This window comes from Lithobates pipiens, unplaced genomic scaffold (assembly GCF_037356315.1).
Source record: "Lithobates pipiens isolate NorthernLeopardFrog02 unplaced genomic scaffold, aLitPip1_a1.2 Scaffold_35, whole genome shotgun sequence".
Taxonomy (NCBI): Eukaryota; Metazoa; Chordata; class Amphibia; order Anura; family Ranidae; genus Lithobates; species Lithobates pipiens.
This window is the reverse complement of record NW_027507811.1, coordinates 95257-115917: the sequence shown is the minus strand read 5'-3', so window position 1 is coordinate 115917 and position 20661 is coordinate 95257. Positions and strand designations below refer to the sequence as shown.

General features: G+C 44.8%; 1 protein-coding gene across 1 annotated transcript in view; it reads right to left on the bottom strand.

Moving 5' to 3' along the window:
* LOC143955422 (uncharacterized) overlaps positions 1-16752 on the bottom strand; it is a 178942-nt gene extending 162190 nt beyond the window's left edge. The window contains exons 1-6 of the mRNA XM_077465472.1: positions 16641-16752; positions 14189-14317; positions 13462-13629; positions 13185-13373; positions 12731-12922; positions 12519-12642 (exon numbers count right to left, since the gene is read on the bottom strand). Of these exons, the coding sequence (XP_077321598.1) occupies positions 12519-12642; positions 12731-12922; positions 13185-13373; positions 13462-13629; positions 14189-14284 (769 nt within the window). The 5' untranslated portion in view covers positions 14285-14317; positions 16641-16752. The remainder of the gene's footprint in view (positions 1-12518; positions 12643-12730; positions 12923-13184; positions 13374-13461; positions 13630-14188; positions 14318-16640) is intronic.
* Between the last annotated feature and the right edge of the window lie 3909 nt (positions 16753-20661).

Genomic DNA, 20661 nt, shown 5'->3' with positions numbered 1-20661 from the left:
GAGGGGCCCCTGACCCCAGCTGTGGGCCGTATTTGGAGACTCAGTAAGCCTGCATGTTTGGCGAAGGTTAGGGCCCTTGCAATAACAAAAGCACCGGGTCTAAGGAGTCATCTGGATTTCTCCAGAGCACCCCACAAGGGCTGATGAGTTTTGCTGCTGGTGGCTTGCAGGTTGCAGCCCTTTGACTGACCTGAGCGGGTAGCTGGACTGAACAGTTTCAGTTCCATTTACACACCCCATCCCCCGCACGGGTGCCTCCGCTAAGCTAAGGGGGATCTCTCTGCTGATCCAGCGGATGGCAGGTCCATTTTCGCTCTGCTATGCAAAGCAGCAGACATGGACACAGTCCCACTCTCCTCTATGGGGCAACTGGATGGAAGCGGACCCCCTGTCTGCATGGATGTGAAGTAGGATTCACCATCTGTATATTTTTGGGACAGATGGAATCGGATCAGATGTTGTAAGTTCAATAAAAACTGCTCCTAACTTTTTAGCTCACTCCGAGATTTCAAGCAAATTTGTGAAGCCCCCCGCCTTAGAGGGTCACCGGATTTCAGGTCCCCCTATTCCGGCACAGCCTGGCAACACGCATTTTGTTTACTTTCATTCTGAGATAGAGGATCAGTCCACGGGGCTTGTTTTTGTTGTTTTATTGGGGGGGGGGAAACAACTTGGTACAATAAATATTATTCAAGGGGGTTACGGATCCCCTCTATTTAGTGCACCTATGTATTACCTTGTCTATTCTTATAGTTAGCTAGTCTGCTAGTAAAACTCTGATCACATGTTACTGTTGATATCACAATAATACAAGGTTAGCTATGAGACCGAGCACACGGCTTAATAAAACAAAATCTTATTTATTTCCCAAGAAAAAGAAAAACACTAACATAAAATACTAAGGAAAGATATTGCAAAACATATACTAACAGAACACATAATACAAGAATATCAAAGATCAAAGATATTTTTTAACAAATTTCGACAAATTCGTTAATTCGGAAATATCCGAATTAACGAAAATCCGTTTAACTAATTTTTCCGAATATTTGTCAATTCAAATATTAGAAAATTTGTAAATTCACACATTTGTAAATTCATACATTTGCACATTCGTATATTCGCACATTCGGAAATTCATACATTCATAAATTCGGAAATCTGAATTATAATTAACTAATAATAACTTAACTATTAAATTAATAGGTATTGTAATTTCCTTTTTAAATTGGGCTGTTAGTGAACATAATAAATACAAATTTATCTTAAGTTACAGATTATCTGAAATAACGAATGCCGTATCCAAACAAATGGAACGTAATGAATTAATAATAATAAATAACAATAATAAAACCTTTTTATTATTATTTATTATTAATTTGTTCCATTCCATTTTGTTTAGATGCGGCATTCCTTATTTCGGATAATTTGTAACTTCAGATAAATTTGTATTCACTAACAGGCAAATTTGAAAGGAAATTACAATACCTATAATTTAATAGTTAGTTACTATTTCAGATTTTAAAATTTTTGGGTTTTCGGATTTTCTAATTTCCAAATTTCCGAATTTTCTAATTTTAGAATGTACAAATTTATAAATGTACGCATTTACGAATGTACGAATGTGTGAATGTATGAATTTACTAATTGCAATCATAACGAATGACACCAAAAACTAAAAAAAAAAAAAGAATCGGATCCCCATATTCCGGGTCCCCATATTCCGGCACAGCCTGGCAACACGCATTTTGTTTACTTTCATTCTGAGACAGAGGATCAGTCCACGGGCTTGTTTTTGTTGTTTTATTGGGGGGAGAACAACTTGGTACAATAAATATTATTCAAGGGTGGTTATGGATCCCCTCTATTTATTGCACCTATGTATGTCTATTCTTATAGTTAGCTAGTCTATTAAAACTCTGATCACATGTTACTGTTGATATCACAATAATACAAGGTTAGCTATGATACCGAGCACACGGCTTAATAAAACAAAGTCTTATTTATTTCCCAAGAAAAAGGAAAACGCTAACATAAAATACTAAGGAAAGATATTACAAAACATATACCAAGAGAACACATAACACAAGACTATCAAAGATACTTATCATAATTAGACATGCGCCATTCGTTTCGTTCCAAATTTGTTTAACGAATTTCGACAAATTTGGAAATATCCGAATTAACGAAAATCTGTTTAACAAATTTTTCCGAATATTTGTAAATTCAAATATTCTAAAAAATGTGTACATTTGCACATCCGTAAATTTGTACAGTCGTATATTCGTAAATTCATCAATTCGGAAATCTGAATTTATAATTAACTAATAATAACTTAACCATTACTAACTATTAAATTAATAGGTATTGTAATTTCCTTTTTAAATTGTGCTGTTAGTGAACGTAACAAATACAAATTTATCTTAAGTTACACATTATCCAAAATAACGAATGCTGTATCCAAACAAATGGAACTTAATGAATTAATAATAAGAAATAACAATAATAAAAACGTATTATTATTATTTATTATTTATTTGTTCTGTACCATTTTGTTTAGATGCGGCATTCGTTATTTCGGATAATTTGTATCTTCAGATAAATTTGTGTTCACTAACAGGCAAATTTGAAAGGAAATTACAATACCTATAATTTAATAGTTAGTTACTATTTCAGATTTTCTAATTTTTGGGTTTTCTGATTTTCAAATTTCCGAATTTTCTAATTTCTGAATGAACGAATTTACGAATGTATGCATTTATGAATGTACGAATTACGATCATAACGAATGACCCAAAAAATGAAAAAACAAAACAAAAAAAAACAAATGAAACGAAAACTAACACATTTTTTGGCAGTGCATGTCTAATCACAATGCTTTCCTTGAGGTTTTGTATCATTAGCTAGGCTCAGATGGTAAAAAGAGAAAGCCATGCGGCTCAGAGAGCCACCAGGCTTGAACCAAGAGCGAAAAGGACAAATTTCTTCCTGTGTGCTCTTTTTACACATTCATTCAGACCCATTCGTAACCACCCCCACTAACCTCCTGTCCAATGAGATATTGCCAAGAGGTAGTCCTTTTAATATCTTATATTAAGTGTAAGAAATGTGTTTGGCCTCTAGGGGCAGCATTGTCCATGTATGTATCCTGGTCAATCTTCAATGCCTTTGATATTTTGATTTTCTGTAGCAGGACATTCAATCGTGTCAGCTATGGTCCCTTTCAAGTTTGCGTTAGAACAACAGATGGTCTGGAGCCTTGATGGAGGCCTGATGTATACAAAGCTTTGATGTGCAACTTGTTACATTCCAGACCTGGTATCAACCAGGAAGAACGTCAGACCTTTACCCTTTAAAGCCATGGAACTGCAAGTCTCAGCATGGCTGATCTTTGGGAATAGGAAACAGATATGTAGAAATGCCAGAAATATGACATTAGACCATGTTGCCTTCCAACAGATGGAGTAGAGGGATTATGGGATGCCCAACTTGACTCAAAAGAACGACTGGAGGTAGGGTTGCCACCTGTCCGGGATTCACCCAGACAGTTCGGGTTTGGAATCCAGACTGCCTGAAACCCAGACACATTATTCAGACCAGGCTATGGCTTTCCAGATGCATCTGGATGAGAGATGCTGACTGCCAAGGGGTGAGTGAGGTCACCATCCATCCCTGTCTGTGACTGAAGTCTCCCTCCTGCCTCTGAGTACACTAAGTACTCTGAGTCCTCTCCATACATCAGAGTTCTCAGTTTCCCCCTTTCGATCAGGGTTTCCAGAGCATCCCTTATGTCAGAGTCTGCAGAGTCCCCCCTTACAGCAAAAGAGAACTCTGCGAGTTCAGATGTAAAAGGGGAACTCCATGGACTTTAATATAAAAGGGGAACTCTGTGTACTCTGATGTAAAAGGGGAACTCCATGGACTTTAATGTAAAAGGGGAACTCTGATGTAAAGGGGGACTCTTGTTATTAACTTCATATGATTAGAATTGTTATTTAATAGCAAAATATATGTATAGTTTATACTATAAAAAAAAAAATTGCTTTGCGCCATTAAAGCGTTCGGGTTTGACTTGAAGAAAAGGTGGCAACCCTAGCCGGGAGGACAAACTTCCTCCACTATATACACAGAAAAAGGACAAATCCTGGACTGTATCCCCTCCGGAACTCTAGTAGTCTTTCTTGATTTGTCAAAGTAGAATTCCTCTTATAGGATCTCTGTGTCTACTTACTGGAATTTTAGCAATGTCCCATACTTGCAGGAGCTCTACATCCCCTTTCACCCACCCACCTGGCTGCTTGGTAATGTATCCCAGAACAAGGGATTGGGATCAGCGTACATCTGGCATCCTTCTCCCTCTGGCCACGGGGGAGGTGTAGAGGTACTCGCACTGTCCTTGGAATCCGGTTGCTTTGGATAAGACTTCTGCTCAGGCCTCCTGCTGTCCTCCCATGCTAGCTAGGGTGTCCCCTAGAAAAGACTGAAGGATAGTGGAGATCTCTCTCTCTCTTCAGCTTCCTCAGCTCTGGGGTGCCCTCCCAGGTGCCAGGACATCCAGCCTCAGCACTCCCTCTTCCACCCTGACAACAACAAACCTTCCCTTGCTGGCCAGGCTCCACAACATTTATGGGCTGGCCCAACCACCATACCAAGCCACCAAGCCTGGGGATTGGTCAGATTCCCATAAATACATTGCCTTGAAAAAGTATTCATACCCCTTGAAATTTCCCACATTTTGTCATGTGACGACAAAAAGCTGCAGCTCCTCCAGAGTTGCCATGGACCTCTTGGCTGCTTCTCTTCTTGTCACTCTTCCATAAAGGGCAGATTTGTGGAGAGACGACTAATAGTTGTCCTGTGGACAGATTCTCCCCCCTGAGCTGTGGATCTCTACAGCTCCTCCAGACTTACCATGGACCTCTTGGCTCTTCTCTGATGAATGCTCTCCTTGCCCGGCCCGGGCAGTTTAGGTGGACGGCCATGTCTTGGTAGGTTTGCGGTTGTGTCATACTCTTTCCATTTTCCGATGATGGATTGAACAGAGCTCTGTGAGATGGTCAAAGCTTGGGAGATATTTTTATAACCCAACCCTGCTTTATACTTCTCCACAACTTTATCCCTGACCTGTCTGCTGTGTTCCTTGGCCTTCACGATGCTGTTTGTTCAGTGAGGTTCTCTAAAAAAAATTCTGAGGGCTTCACAGAACAGCTGTATTTATACTGAGATTAAATGACACACAGGTGGACTCTATTTACTAATTAGGTGACTTCTGAAGACAATTGGTTCCACTAGATTTTAGTTAGGGGTATCAGAGTAAAGGGGGCTGAATACAAATCCCCCCCCCCCACACACACACACTTTTCACATATTTATTTGTATCATTTATCATTTTCCTTCCACTTCACAATTATGTGTCACTTTGTGTTGGTCTATCACATAAAATCCCAATAAAATGCATTTACGTTTTTGGTTGTAACATGACAACATGTGGGAAAAGTCAAGGGATGCGAATAGATTTTCAAAGGCACTGTATGCATATCATGGCCTCTTTGTCCTCCACCCGCAAGCTTCTAGAAACTTCCAGCCGTTTCTAGAACCAGAGGGAGGTACCAGAAGCCTGACCTATAGAGTTCTCCAGCCTGACCTACAGTAACCCCACCCCCCCGACTAACTGACTCGCTACGCTTACTATTGGTCTAATGATCTTGTGTTTTGTCGATATCTATTGGAACCATGCCAGGCGGAGTGAACTACGTGTTTGGGAAAGTTTGGAGCACAAAATATACTCAACAAAAAGGTAATAACTTCATTTTTATTTTGCTGCTACCAATGGCCAAGTGTAAATGGGAAATAATACTGCGCTAACGCAAATAAATGGTGAAGAGCTGCTACAAGAACAGCGCGACAAAGATAATGGATAACGAACGATAAATAACATAGCGCTGAAAAATAAACACGTAATATATATGCACATAAATAATGCGTGAATAAATCATATACAAATGAAAGGAAAATGAAATGTGACAAAGTCCAAATGGCTATAAAGGTCCTAAAAAGGACCCGAGCGAGTCCACCACCACATAGTGGCTAATTATGAATGAATAACTTGTATAGCGCTACATATGAGAAGTAAAATCGCCTCAGGGAGCTTCTCGCCGCCAGTGTCCATCTGGGTTTTCAGAAAAGATGGGTCTTGAGCTTCTTCCTGAAGGCCAGGATTATGGATGGAGGACACTGGCACAGTCCGGCATGGAGAGCGTCAGAGATGGTACATCTTCAACCGAAAAAAGGGAAGGACCAGACTGGACCGCAAAAGTAAAATTGTTTCCATATGGTGTAGGTCAAAAAGGGTAGGTTTTTTTTTTATTTCTAAAAAAAAGGCATACATCAATACGATAAAAATGGCGATCACAGGACAAAAAAAAAGCAATATGGGGAGCAGAGCCACGACCGATATGTTTCGTCCCAAAGGACTTCAGCTGGGGTATGCCGTGTTTGGAGGTCCCGGGTCCTTTGGAGTCTTGCCGATTCTGGCATCCTTGCCTTAATGACTCGTTGTCGCTGACATTCAAGTCCACCTGTTCCGGTAAGAGTAGTGTGAGGTGTTAGCTCGGCAGCGGGTGTGTGTGACCCCCTGGATGGGTTCACAACACAAAAAAAAATCAGGCACAGCAGACAGCGTTGTAGGTGGAAACAACAAAAGGTGCGGTTTATTTATGCTACATGCAATGAAAAATATAACAGCCAAAAAATGAAACAAAACATGAAAATAAATCCTGGTCAGCTTGACCTCTAATTACACACATAGATTCCCTGTCTAACAACTGAGTGCAGCCTTGTGCTGCACCAGTCCCTGTCTCTGTTGTAGAGGTTTGCCACACAGGCGTTAACTCACCGCACAGAACAGGTGTCACACTCCCCAGTCAATACAAACACAAAACTGGTTCCAGGATGGAGCATCTCCCTAAGCATGCTGGGGTTTTTTGTAGAGGCCTTAATGAGCCCACTTACTTCAGCTGGGCTCATTAACTCTTCCCCTATAGGACTCCCAGCACTCCCCTCTAGTTGTACAAGTCCGCATAAATCCTGAATCTAGGGCATACATATTTTCCATCCTGGATACAACCAGGTGATTTTACCTGCCTGCTGCCACATACCCCCCCCCCCTCTTGTTTCAACCTTGGGGTTGTAACACAAGCAGTCAGAGACGCATGTATCCGAGACAAAGCATCCACATTCCCCATTTTAACACCAGGGCGATGCTTAACTGTAAAGTTAAATTCCTGTAGGGCCAGGAACCACCTATTTACCCTTCTATTGGTCTCCTTGTTCTGAGCCATCCACTTTAAAGGAGCGTGATCAGTCACCAGGTCAAAGTGCCTACCTAGCAGATAGTACCGAAGGGAATCTAGAGCCCACTTCACTGCTAAACATTCCTTCTCAATCGTGGCGTAATTTACCTCATGGGACTTCAACTTCCTGCTGAGGAAAATGACTGGGTGCTCTTCCCCGTTCCAGACCTGGGATAACACTGCTCCTAACCCAACGTCTGATGCATCAGTTTGTACAACCAAGTCCTTAGAGAAGTCTGGTGAGTACAACACTGGCTGGCTACATAAGGCTGATTTTAAGGACTGAAATGCTTCTTCAGCCTCTGGGGACCATTTAACCATGACAGACTCTTTCCCTTTTGTCAGGTTGGTGAGGGGCACAGCCTGAGAAGCAAAATGGGGAATGAATCGTCGATAATAGCCAGCGATTCCCAGAAAGGCTCGTACCTGTTTCTTGCTGTTGGGACGTGGCCAACTCTGTATGGCCTCGACTTTATTGACTTGGGGTTTTATCACCCCCCTCCCAATAGTGTACCCAAGATATTTGGCCTCCTCCTGTCCAATGGTACACTTCTTTGGATTGGCCGTAAACCCAGCTTCCCGGATAGAGTCTAGGACTGCTTGTACTTTTGGCAAATGTGAGACCCAGTCTGTGCTATGGATAATCACATCATCCAGGTAAGCTGCAGCATATTTCTGATGGGGCCTCAGAATCTTATCCATTTTCCGCTGGAATGTTGCCGGTGCATTCTGTAACCCAAACGACATTCTCTTATATTGGAATGCCCCATCTGGGGTTACAAACGCAGTTTTCTCCTTGGCCGACTCGGCCAGGGGAATTTGCCAATACCCTTTGGTGAGATCAAGAGTTGTCATATATCGGGCTGTTCCCAGCCGGTCAATCAACTCATCTATACGCGGCATGGGGTAGGTGTCCAACTTTGTAACTTTATTTAATTGTCGAAAATCATTACAAAACCACCAGCTCCCATCAGGTTTGGGCACTAGTACAATAGGACTGGACCAGTCACTCTGGGACTCCTCTATCACACCCAATTCCAGCATCCTTTGAACCTCCCCACGTATTGCCTCCCGTCGGGCCTCTGGTATTCTATAAGGTTTTAGTTTTACCCTTTCTCCTGGCGGGGTGATAATGTCATGCTCTACGCCAGATGTTTGTCCCAGCAGCTCAGAGAAAATCTCTTTGTTACGAAGTACAAACTCTTTAACCTCCTGTTGTTGGGGTTTCGATAAGGTGACTGCTATTCCAACCTCAGGAACTAAGCAATCAGGCTGGGCTTGTGACAAAGTCTCTGCGACTAGGGATTCCCTATCCCTCCAGGCTTTCAGCAGATTGACGTGATAGATCTGCTCCGGCTTTCGCCTTCCTGGCTGTCTAACCCTGTAGTTCACCTCACTAATTTTTTCAATTACTTCATATGGACCTTGCCATTTGGCCAGAAATTTGCTTTCAACCGTAGGGACTAGCACCAAGACCCTATCCCCCGGGGAAAAAGTACGGGTCTTGGCCCCACGGTTGTACACTCTCTGCTGTGCTAACTGCGCTTGGGTCAAATGTTCCTTTACAATTGGCATTACCTGTGCGATTCTATCCTGCATCAGGGCGACATGCTCAATCACACTCCTGTGAGGAGAACTCTCATTTTCCCAAGTTTCCTTGGCGATATCCAGCAGCCCTCTTGGGTGTCTCCCATAGAGCAACTCGAAGGGTGAGAAACCCGTAGAGGATTGGGGTACCTCCCTAATGGCAAACATCAGATAGGGTATTAGACAGTCCCAATTCTTTCCATCTCTATCCACCACCTTCTTTAACATTTGTTTTAGGGTTTTGTTGAATCTTTCAACCAACCCATCTGTTTGGGGGTGATACACAGATGTACGCAATTGTGTCACTTCACAACTGGATAGTTCTTTCATAACCCGGGACATAAAGCCTTGTGCCGCACCAGTCCTTGTCTCTGTTGTAGGGGTTTGCCACACAGGCGTTAACTCACCCCACAGAACAGGTATCACACTCCCCAGTCTATACACACAAAACTGGTTCCAGGATGGAGCATCTCCCTATGCATGATGGGGTTTTTTGTAGAGGTCTTAATGAGCCCACTTACTTCAGCTGGGCTCATTAACTCTTCCCCTATAGGACTCCCAGCACTCCCCTCTAGTTGTACAAGTCCGCATAAATCCTGAATCTAGGGCATACATATTTTCCATCCTGGATACAACCAGGTGATTTTACCTGCCTGCTGCCACAGTAGATATACTTCCCTTTTTCAGTTGAAGGTGTACCATCTCTGATGCTCTCTATGCCGGACCGTGCTAGTGTCCTCCATCCCTGATTAGCCACTATTTGGGACTCACACAGGTCCTTTTTAGGACTTTTATACCCATTTGGACTTTGTCACATTTCATTTGTATATGATTTATATCACGCATTATTTATGTGCATATACATATTGCATGTTTATCTTTCGGCGCTACATTATTTATCATTCATTATCAATGGGCGGCACTTCATTGGTGGCTTCGGTGATCTCGGATGTCCTTCCAATACGAAGATCAGCCCTGTGTTTGAGGTCGAAGCTGAGGTGCGCTCCTCCCCCGCGCATCCCACGTAAATAAATAAAGTTCAAAATGACTTCATTAAAGTCATTTTGAAGACATGGGTTGGGTTGAGTGGGATCTCTTATGTACGGTAAGATTGCACTTCCGTGAAAAGCATTTCCCGCACTCCGAACAGCAAAACGGCTTCTCCCCCGTGTGAGTCATCTGATGCCTGATGAGTTCTAATTTCTGCGTAAAGCTTCTCCCGCACTCGGAACAGGAAAACGGCTTCTCCCCCGTGTGGAACTTCCTATGTTTGTAGAGATAGGTCCTGTCTGAAAAACATTTCCCGCACTCTGGACAGGAATACGGTTTCTCCCCCGTGTGGGACCTCTGATGCGTGAGAAGCGTGGCCTTATCCAGGTAACTCTGCCCGCACTCAGCGCAGGAATACGGCTTGGTGCCGGAGTGATACAGCTGATGTCTGATGTACTGGGATTTCAGCAGATAACCTTTCCCGCACTCGGCGCAGGAATACGGCTTCTCCCCGCTGTGAGCTTTCTGATGCAGCTGAAGATAGGAGGCGTCTGAAAAGCGCTTCCCGCACTCAGGGCAGGAATACGGCTTCTCCCCCGTGTGAGACCTCCAATGTTTAGTGAGACTCGCTTGATATAGAAAACATTTCCCACACTCAGAACAGGAATACGGCTTCTCGCCGGTGTGGGATCTCTGATGTCTGGACAGATGGGACTCGTATGAAAAGCATTTCCCACACTCAGAGCATGGGTGCAACTTCTCCCCCGCGTGAGCCCTCTCGTGTTTAACCAGGTCTGTTTTACGTAGGAAGCCTTTCCCGCACTCGCAGCAGGAATACGGCTTCTCCTCCATGTGAGATTTTTTATGCACGTGTAGACTGGATTTGAAACTAAAAAGCTTCCCGCACTCGGGACAGGGAAACTTCTTCTCTGTTAGGACGGCCCCACTGCTCACAGAATACGGATAAGTGGAGCAGGGCAGCCCAGATGGGATTTCTCCTGGACAGGTTTCTGAGGAGGCCGGAGCTTCTCCTGGACAATATCGGGAGGTGGCCGGAGCTTCTCCTGGACAATATCGGGAAGAGGCCGGAGCTTCTCCTGGACAATATCGGGAGGTGGCCGGAGCTTCTCCTGGACAATATCGGGAGGTGGCCGGAGCTTCTCCTGGACAATATCGGGAGGTGGCCGGAGCTTCTCCTGGACAATATCGGGAGGTGGCCGGAGCTTCTCCTGGACAATTTAGTGGGAAATCCCTATTTTCTATTTTGAAGTTTGCAGACAAACAAAGGCCGTCCTCCGAGGTCTTCTTGACTTTCCATCGATGTACTAAAAAAAATATAAAGAACAAAAGAAAAAGGTGATTGTTGGACACGGAAAAAGGAAGATTATCGGAGAGAAATCCAGGAATACAGGACGGGGAACACAGCTCAGGAAAGTGACCAGGGGATTACAGGCTGATATCACCCAGCCCCCGCCCTACTCTGGACCAATCAGTGAGCAGTATGGGTGGAGGAATGGATTTAGTGTTAATGACCCACCTGTGCTGATCTCTGTAGGAGTGTCCTCCTCTATAAATGTCCCCGTTATTCCATCCTCCTCCATAGACTGCTGATCATCCCTCACATACCTCTCTTCTTCTTCTGATTTCACCTCAAATTCTATATCCATTGGATCTCCACTCTAAACCAAGAAAATGAGAGAAAATATCATCTGTAAGATATAAACTTATCTACAAAATCCACACATCTCCACCAGTCCATGTTCTAGATGCTCCATCCCACCAACCTTGTAACAGTGGGGGATGGTGTGACCTTCCTGTGTGGATTCCCGGGAATACAGAGGACGGGGACATCTCTCTGGTGGGTTCCTGGTATTTGGTGGCTCCATCTTATCCTTGTGTCCTTCTGAAAACTCCTCCATCACTCCATACTCCTCATCCTCCTCTTTATACTCTTCTTTAACAACAATATTATTATCCTCCAGGTTTCCACCCTAAAAATATATAATTAAACATTCATTGTAACGAAATAGCTTTAGTATGAACCTTTCCCACCAATGATTGCTCCTCAACTACCTGATGATGGTGGGGGATGGTGTGATCTTCCTGTGTGGAATCCCGGGAATACAGAGGACGGGGACATCTCTCTGGTGGATTCCTGTATCTGGATGACTCCACCATGGTGTCCTGGTACAGATCTTTGTGCATTTTCTCCATTGCTCCATCCTCCTCATCCTCCACTTTTATCTCTTCTTTAACCTCAACTTTAGGATCTCTCAGGTTTCCACTCTGAATATATAATAAAAATGACATGAATGGTAACAATGCAGATAATGTACAGATCCTAATGATACTATCAGTGATTGTTCCTCATCTACCTGATGATGGTGGGGGATGGTGTGATCTTCCTGTGTGGAATCCCGGGAATACAGAGGACGGGGACATCTCTCTGGTGGGTTCCCATTACTGGATCCATCTGTAGGAAACACACACACTGACTGAATACATTGTTTCTATGTGTTTATCAGATGATGGGGGATCTAGGTGGAGCCTCCGTACTGCTCTCTCCTTTACAATAAAGTCTCCTCTTACCCGGTGATGTGAGGGGCGGCTGATTGGCCATCATGACGTCCTTGTAGAGATCCTTGTGTCCTTCTAAATACTCCCACTCCTCCATGGAGAAATAGACAGTGACATCCTGACACCTTATAGGAACCTGACACACACAATGATACAGTCACCATCCAGACACATCCCTTGTCTGTTACTGGATAATGTCCCACAATTCCCAGAATCCTCCTCACCTCTCCTGTCAGCAGATGGACCATCATGGAGGTCAGTTCCAGCATCTTCTGCTCTTTGCTCCTCTCAGGTATGGGGGATGGAGGTGGGGGGATGGTGATGGGGTTCTGGCCTCTCCCCCATCTTGTAGAGGTTTGGTGATGTCTCCTGATTGTCTCATCTCCGGTAGAAAATTTCATTACTAATTCGCAGTCCTGTGTTATACAATAGAAGTGAGCCTGTATGGTCAGGTGTTAAGGGTTGGGAGGGTAATGGGAGTAGAGGTGGAGCAGGAATGTTGGAGGTGACGGGGGTAGAGAATACATCAAGATTTAATGGCGGACATGAAGAGAGATCAGTATATTCTGGGGTGGGGGGGATTAAAGCAAACCTGTCTAATGGGCACATCCTTTTTTTAGGATGTGAATCTGCAATATTTACATCCCAGTGTACAACAAAGTCCTTTATCACACTCACCTCTCCAGTCAGCAGGCTGAGGATCTCCAGGGTGAGGCTCAACATCTTTTTCTTGCCCACAATTTTCACAAAACTCAAAGTCTGCTGATTCTCCATCATGACGTCCTTGTAGAGATCCTTGTGTCCTTCTAAATACTCCCACTCCTCCATGGAGAAATAGACAGTGACATCCTGACACCTTATAGGAACCTGACACACACAATGATACAGTCACCATCCAGACACATCCCTTGTCTGTTACTGGATAATGTCCCACAATTCCCAGAATCCTCCTCACCTCTCCTGTCAGCAGCTCTGTGATCTTATTGGTCAGTTCCAGGATCTTCTGCTCTTTGTTCCTCTCAGGTATGGGAGGAGGAGGGGGAGGCACCATGGTGGGGCTCTGGGTCCTGCTCCATCCTCCTGAGATTGGCTCCCCACTAGACTTCTTCACTACAACATAATCCTACAGATCAGGAGAAAGATAAACCGACATCAATCATCTGACATCATCTACAAGAAGAACATGGACTACTGACCACACTAGACCAGAGTGATGTCATGTGACCTCCCAGAATCCTCCTCACCTCTCCGGTCAGGTCTGTGTTTTATTAATAGAGATAAGAGTGATGTCATGTGACCTCCCAGAATCCTCCTCACCTCTCCGGTCAGGTCTGTGTTTTATTAATAGAGATAAGAGTGATGTCATGTGACCTCCCAGAATCCCCCTCACCTCTCCGGTCAGGTCTGTGTTTTATTAATAGAGATAAGAGTGATGTCATGTGACCTCCCAGAATCCTCCTCACCTCTCCGGTCAGGTCTGTGTTTTATTAATAGAGATAAGAGTGATGTCATGTGACCTCCCAGAATCCTCCTCACCTCTCCGGTCAGGTCTGTGTTTTATTAATAGAGATAAGAGTGATGTCATGTGACCTCCCAGAATCCTCCTCACCTCTCCGGTCAGGTCTGTGTTTTATTAATAGAGATAAGAGTGATGTCATGTGACCTCCCAGAATCCTCCTCACCTCTCCGGTCAGCAGGTAGATGATCTCCAGGGTGAGGTTTAGTATCTTCTCAGTCATGTGACTCCGGTCCTCCTCCATCCTCATTGGTGCCGTCATGTGATCTATACAGGTCTCCTTGTAGACGGATAACTTTGGGAAATGAAGGTAAGAATTATTTGGATGGTATTGGTCACACAATAATAGGATGTGGATGTGGGGAGGGGGGGGGGGGGGGGGTAATAGGAGGGTTGCTGTACATTGAAGAACGACTACCTCCATGGGAACACATTTAGTCTGGACTGTTTCGTTTTTTCTACATATACAGTATTCAGGACATTGTACGGGGTGGTGGTGGGTTCCTGGAGCTCTGAATTCCAGCACCGAGCACTGCCAGACTCTGTGTCATGGGAAGGTATTGGACTGAACCCTGACCACCCATTAGGCAATTCTTCCCAAACAGACCTCCTCTAAATACGAGTGCCCACCAAGGGGTGAAGAACTGTCCTTCTTCATTACATTTGGTATGTTGGAGAATTTTACTAAGATGGTAAGAAGGTGAAGATCACCTTCCTTTCCTGCTAGGAGTTCTGTAAGGAGGTCTGAAAAGTGCAGCTGGGAGGACCATCATAGACTTAGAGTCCCCCTGAGCCCTACAGCCCCCTCTTCCCTCAGAGCCCTGCTGCCCACCAACCCGATTAAGAGCCCAAAGTCCTTCATCTACACTACCCCCTCAGGGGCCCCAAAGTCCTTCAGCCTCTGTACCCCCATGAGATGTTCCTCAGCTTCCCTCAGAATTTTCCTCCGTCTGGCACCAATGATGGAAAATATTCTTCATGGGAGGCTGGGCAATGTGTTCTTCCTCTTGACCAGCAATGTAAGGGGCTCCATACTCCTGACCCCTGCACTCTATCATTGTGTTGGCTGCATAGTGTAATGATTGCCCATTGGCTGCCGGTGTAGTGTAATGACTGCCTTTTGTAGGCCAGGTATGGTCAGGATGGTCATTGTCGGCCACGTATGGCCAGGATGGTCATTGTCGGCCACGTATGGCCAGGATGGTCATTGTCGGCCACGTATGGCCAGGATGGTCATTGTCGGCCACGTATGGCCAGGATGGTCATTGTCGGCCACGTATGGTCAGGATGGTCATTGTCGGCCACGTATGGCCAGGATGGTCATTGTCGGCCACGTATGGTCAGGATGGTCATTGTCGGCCATGTATGGTCAGGATGGTCTTTGTTGGCCATGTATGGCCATTGTTGGCACTTGTCGGCCACGTATGGCCATTGTAAGCCATGTATGGCCAGGATGGTCATTGTTGGCCATGTATGGCCAGGATGGTCATTGTCGGCCATGTATGGCCAGGATGGTCATTGTCGGCCACGTATGGCCAGGATGGTCATTGTCGGCCACGTATGGCCAGGATGGTCATTGTCGGCCACGTATGGCCAGGATGGTCATTGTCGGCCATGTATGGTCAGGATGGTCATTGTCGGCCACGTATGGCCATTGTTGGCCATGTATATCCATTGTTGGCCATTGTCGGCCATGTATGGCCATTGTAAGCCATGTATGGCATGGATGGTCATTGTTGGCCATGTATGGCCAGGATGGTCATTGTCTTGTCTACGTATCGTCTATGTATTAGAGGAACATATTACTAGAATTTATCTTCAAAACGAAGAGAATGTTCCGGCAGCGTAAGTGGGGGGAATGTTCTGACTAGGCATGTGCAATGCGTTTGGTAATGAATCGAAATTCGGCCAAATTTTGCATATTTTGGACACATCTGAACATCCGAAGGAAAAAGAAATAACAAATTTCAACTAATACGAAAATAAATTCTAACGAATGAATTCGTCATGATTCGTTAAAGGTCTAGCGAAACAGCAGGTCGATTCGTAACGGCATAACGAATGATCAGAATTCAAACCTATCAAGTTGTTTTTAAATCCATTGCCGGGCAACTGGAAAGAAATTGATCCGTCCGCAAAATATAACGAATTGATAGTTTACTGAATTCAAATTCGTTCATTATTCGGGATGCAGTTACAGTTTTCTAGTCCAATCAGTTGATTGGTTTTGTGTCGGGGGCCGGATTACTGTCAAATTTTCTGAATTTACGATTTGTTATCACACATAAAGAAATATCCAAAAACGAAACAATAAAACGAATCGATTGGTTATAACGAATCTCTATACTCTACAGAAATAACAAATTATCCAAAAAAAAAGAATTAAAATAAGGAATATAACTGAAATAAATTATATATTTTACGACTGAAACCGAAACAGAGTTTTCCGTCGTGCACAAGGCTACTTTCTGCCCCTGAAGGGGGTAATCTGCATTTCCACGCTATATATGTGTGTATCATCATCTGCTGGAGATAAAAGACGTCACAGTGACTATGGAGGAAGAGGACGACATGACGGGGGGGTTACTGGGTGTAAATAGAAAATAAGATCTTATTACCTCCTCAGCTGAAACTTCCAGCTTTGTCTCTTCATACTTCCTCCCGACTCGCCTCTCACCCGGAACTTCCTATTTGTAACGTGACGTCACTTCCTGCCTGCAGCTGACATCACTTCCTGTCTTCCATAGAGACTTCCTGTCTGTAGGTATTACTGGGACTTCCTGGGAGTGAGGTCACCACCTTGTGGAGAACATAGGAACTGCGGCCATCATGTATTCTATTTTTCAAACGTCCTCATTGTAGCTATTGTGTTTGTCTTTTTTTTTTATTTTTTTAGTGCATTTCAGTTGAAGCCAAAACAACTAATAAAATATTGAATGTCTGTGAAGTTTAGAAAGGTTTAAAAAAAAAAAGCGTAAAATGGAAGGAAGTTATGCAAGAAAGATCTTCAAAATAAAGATGGAATTGGCATAGAAATCCATGAGAGTCCATGAGACTCGCCTGATCACCGATCCGTGCAAGGGGTTGATCCCGACCCCTTATCACGTGATCAGCTGTCAGCCAATGACAGCTGATCAGGTGACATAACGGAGCCGGTAATCGGCTAGTATTCCTCCTTGTGCTGACAGCGCGAGGAGAAAAAAAAAAGCCGATCACCGGCGGCCGTGATCGGGACATCAGTCCCGATCACAGCCAGCAATGCAAGCGCCCACTTGCCCCCTGCCAGTGGCAACCTGCCCCCTGCAGTGCCACCCTAATAAAAAGTAAGTGCCCCCCGTCAGTGCCACCCAGCAGTGCCCATAGTGCCACCCAGCAGTGCCCACAGTGCCACCCAGCAGTGCCCACAGTGCCACCCAACAGTGCCACCCACAGTGCCCACAATCTGCCTCAAAGGTGCTGCACCCCAGTGCCGCCCATCAGTGCCCAGCAGTGCCGCCCATCAGTGTCCAGCAGTGCCACCTATCAGTGCCCATCAGTCCCATCTATCAGTGGTACCTATCAGTGCCCATCCATGCCACCCATCCGTGCCACCCATCCGTGCCATCTTATCTGTGCCCATCTTTGCCCATCAGTGCCGCCTTATCTGTGCCCATCGGTGCCGCCTTATCTGTGCCTATTAGTGCCGCCTTAACTATGCCTATCAGTGCCCACCAGTGCAGCCTATCAGTGCCCACCAATGCAGCCCATCAGTGCCCACCAATGCAGCCCATCAGTGCCCACCAGTGCAGCCTATCAGTGCCGCCTAATCAGCGCACTTCAATGAAGGAGAAAAATGACCCGTTTGCAAAATTTTATAACAAACTATCAAAACATGATTTTTTTTTTTTTTTGTTTGTTTAGCAAAAAATAAAACTCCGAGCTGTAATTAAATACCACCAAAAGAAAGCTCTATTTGTGGGAAAAAAATGATAAAAATTTCATTTGGGTACAGTGTTGTATGACCGCGCAATTGTCATTCAAAGTGCATCAGCGCTGAAAGCTGAAAATTGGTCTGGGCAGGAGGGGGGTTTAAGTGCCCAGTAAGCAAGTGGTTAAGAAAATCGGTTTCCATTTTGTGTCTCTCTAACATCCAATTCACAAATAGACGACATGCTCAAGTTTTGCTAATCTAGTTTCGTTATTCTCATGTTGCTGTTATCTTCTTTCAGTTGTTTCGTTTCTTGGAAAGCACACGATTTTGAGGAATCGCTGGTTTCACTTTTTTTACTGTAGGCTGCACTTGTATATGATTGGATAATCTGTATGACACGTTCAAAGGGGCGGTACTTTCTGAAAGCCCCCCTTTATAATATTCACACCAAAGAATAAAGATTCGATTTGCTCGGAGAGACTTTGCTGTTTAGTGTCATTGTCTCAATGGGCGAATCTCCCAGGCCTGTGTGGGGATTGAACATCACACTTTAACAGACATTGAAGGGGTTAAAAACCACCTCTAGACGATCTACATTCCCTTCAGTGATCTGGTCCAGTTCTAAAATAAGGACGTAGTATGGTTTTTGAGCAGAACCCCAAAATCCTGCAGGCCAACACACGAAAGAGCACACTTGCTGTCCTCCTCCTCAGCAGCCAGGGGGCATCCTGGACTGATGTAGATTGCGAGGAGGAGGGGGGGGGCTCAATTCTTTTTGTCAGGATTCTCCTCAAAATCCCTACCAGACTTTTGTCCAGGCATGCAGAAAAAGGGGCAGAAAGTGTGGACCCTTCTCATGGAACATTCCAGGTCACATGACATTTAAAGTGGAAATATAAACCCTCCTCTCGTTTTCAGCCAAGGAAGCCGCCATCTTGGCCTCTGTTTAACCTACAACTGCCATGATGCGAGAGCACAACCAATGGGAGTGTTAAATTTCTGGCACATTTGTTTTATGGGTGGGTTTACTTCTGCTTTTAAAAAAAATGGCATGGAGTCCCCCTCAAAATCTGTAGCAGACCCTTATTCCAGGTATGAATTTTGAGAGGGACACCATGCAAAAAAAAAAGTAGGGTCCCCCCGAGAAAAAACATGGCAGACCCTTATCCAGACAAGCAAGGGAATTATGGGACCAGCAAGGGGACCCCCCTAGTGCTGAACTTTACCAGGCCACATGTCCTCAACACTGACAGAAAGGAGTGAAGCCCCCCACGGGGGGTAAGGTGTCCTGTTCCCATGTTGGTGGGGACAACGGCCTCATCTCCATACCTCTGGGCCGGAGGATATGGAGGTCGGTGGAGGAGGGGTGTATCAGAATCTGGAAGCCCCCAGATATTTGGCTCACTCCATGTGAATGAATAAGCTACTCACTCAAAATGTAGAAAAAGTCATTTATTAAAAGAAAATAAGGAAACTATACCATGACGCCCCTCCTCCCCCCACCAATGTAAATCCAACACCATTCACATCGATCAGCTCCAACGTCAATCACAACGTTGGAAGCCCCGGGTGACCTTCTGATACGATCCATCTTCTCACACAGTCATTTTTTTTTAAACATCGATCCCCAAGACTGTATAACTTGAAATAAAAACACAAAAGACGTTATATAAATATTTTTACTGAAGAGACCGGATGAAGCCGAGTTGTCCATAAAACAGCTTTATTCATAACGGACGGTGGAAAGCCGGAGCCAGTGAAGGGAAAAGTGAAAGTCCTGGTTGCCGCACATCACACAAAACCCATGTATGACAAGTAAGAGCCAGCCTTCGGCCCCAGATTACACCCAAGCCATGACCATCCAAACGCGTTTCGTCCCGTCCACGGGGCTTAGTCATTGATGACCACCCAAACGCGTTTCATCCCGTCCACGGGGCTTAGTCATTGAGATGAAGATTCCATGGACAGGAGGAAGAAATGCACCATCAGCTGTCACTTAATTAAGAGAGAGATACAAAAGAGAGACTCTTAATTACGTGGCAGCCGATGGTGCATTTATTACCCCCTGTCCGTGGAATCTTCATGGCTAGGATGGGTTTTCCCATCGTATAGGGGGGTTTCCTATGTCTATGAGGCAGGAAATGGGGGAATAACCTCCACAGGGGGGGGATGGAGAGCAATACCAACACCAACAGAGGTTCTAACCCATCCCCCACAAACAATTGTATGGAGTTCCACGTAAAAAGCTCTTCATAGTGCCTGGACAAGGGTTAGAAAGGTCAAATCTTCTTTAGCTGATTTATTATTTATCAGTAAGGAAAAAAAGTGTAAGTCCCAGGTCCCGCACATCACACAAACCCATGTAAGAGGAATTAGAGCAGCCTCAGGCCAGATTCCACCCAAGCGCGTTTCGTCCCGTCCATGGGGCTTAGACATGGAGATGAAGATCCCACAGACAGGGGGGGAATAAATGCACCATCAGCCGCGTCTCTTTGGCTAAAATGTATCCCTCTCTTAATAAAGCGACAGCCGATGGTGCATTTATTCCCCCTGTCTGTGGAATCTTCATCTCCATGACTAAGCCCCATGGACGGGACAAAACGCGTCGGAGGTCGTGGCTTGAGTGGAATCTGGGCTGAGGCTGCTCTACGTTCTCTTACATGGGTTTGTGTGATGTGCGGCACTCGGGACTTTCACCTTTTTCCTTATTGCTAAATAACAAATCAGCT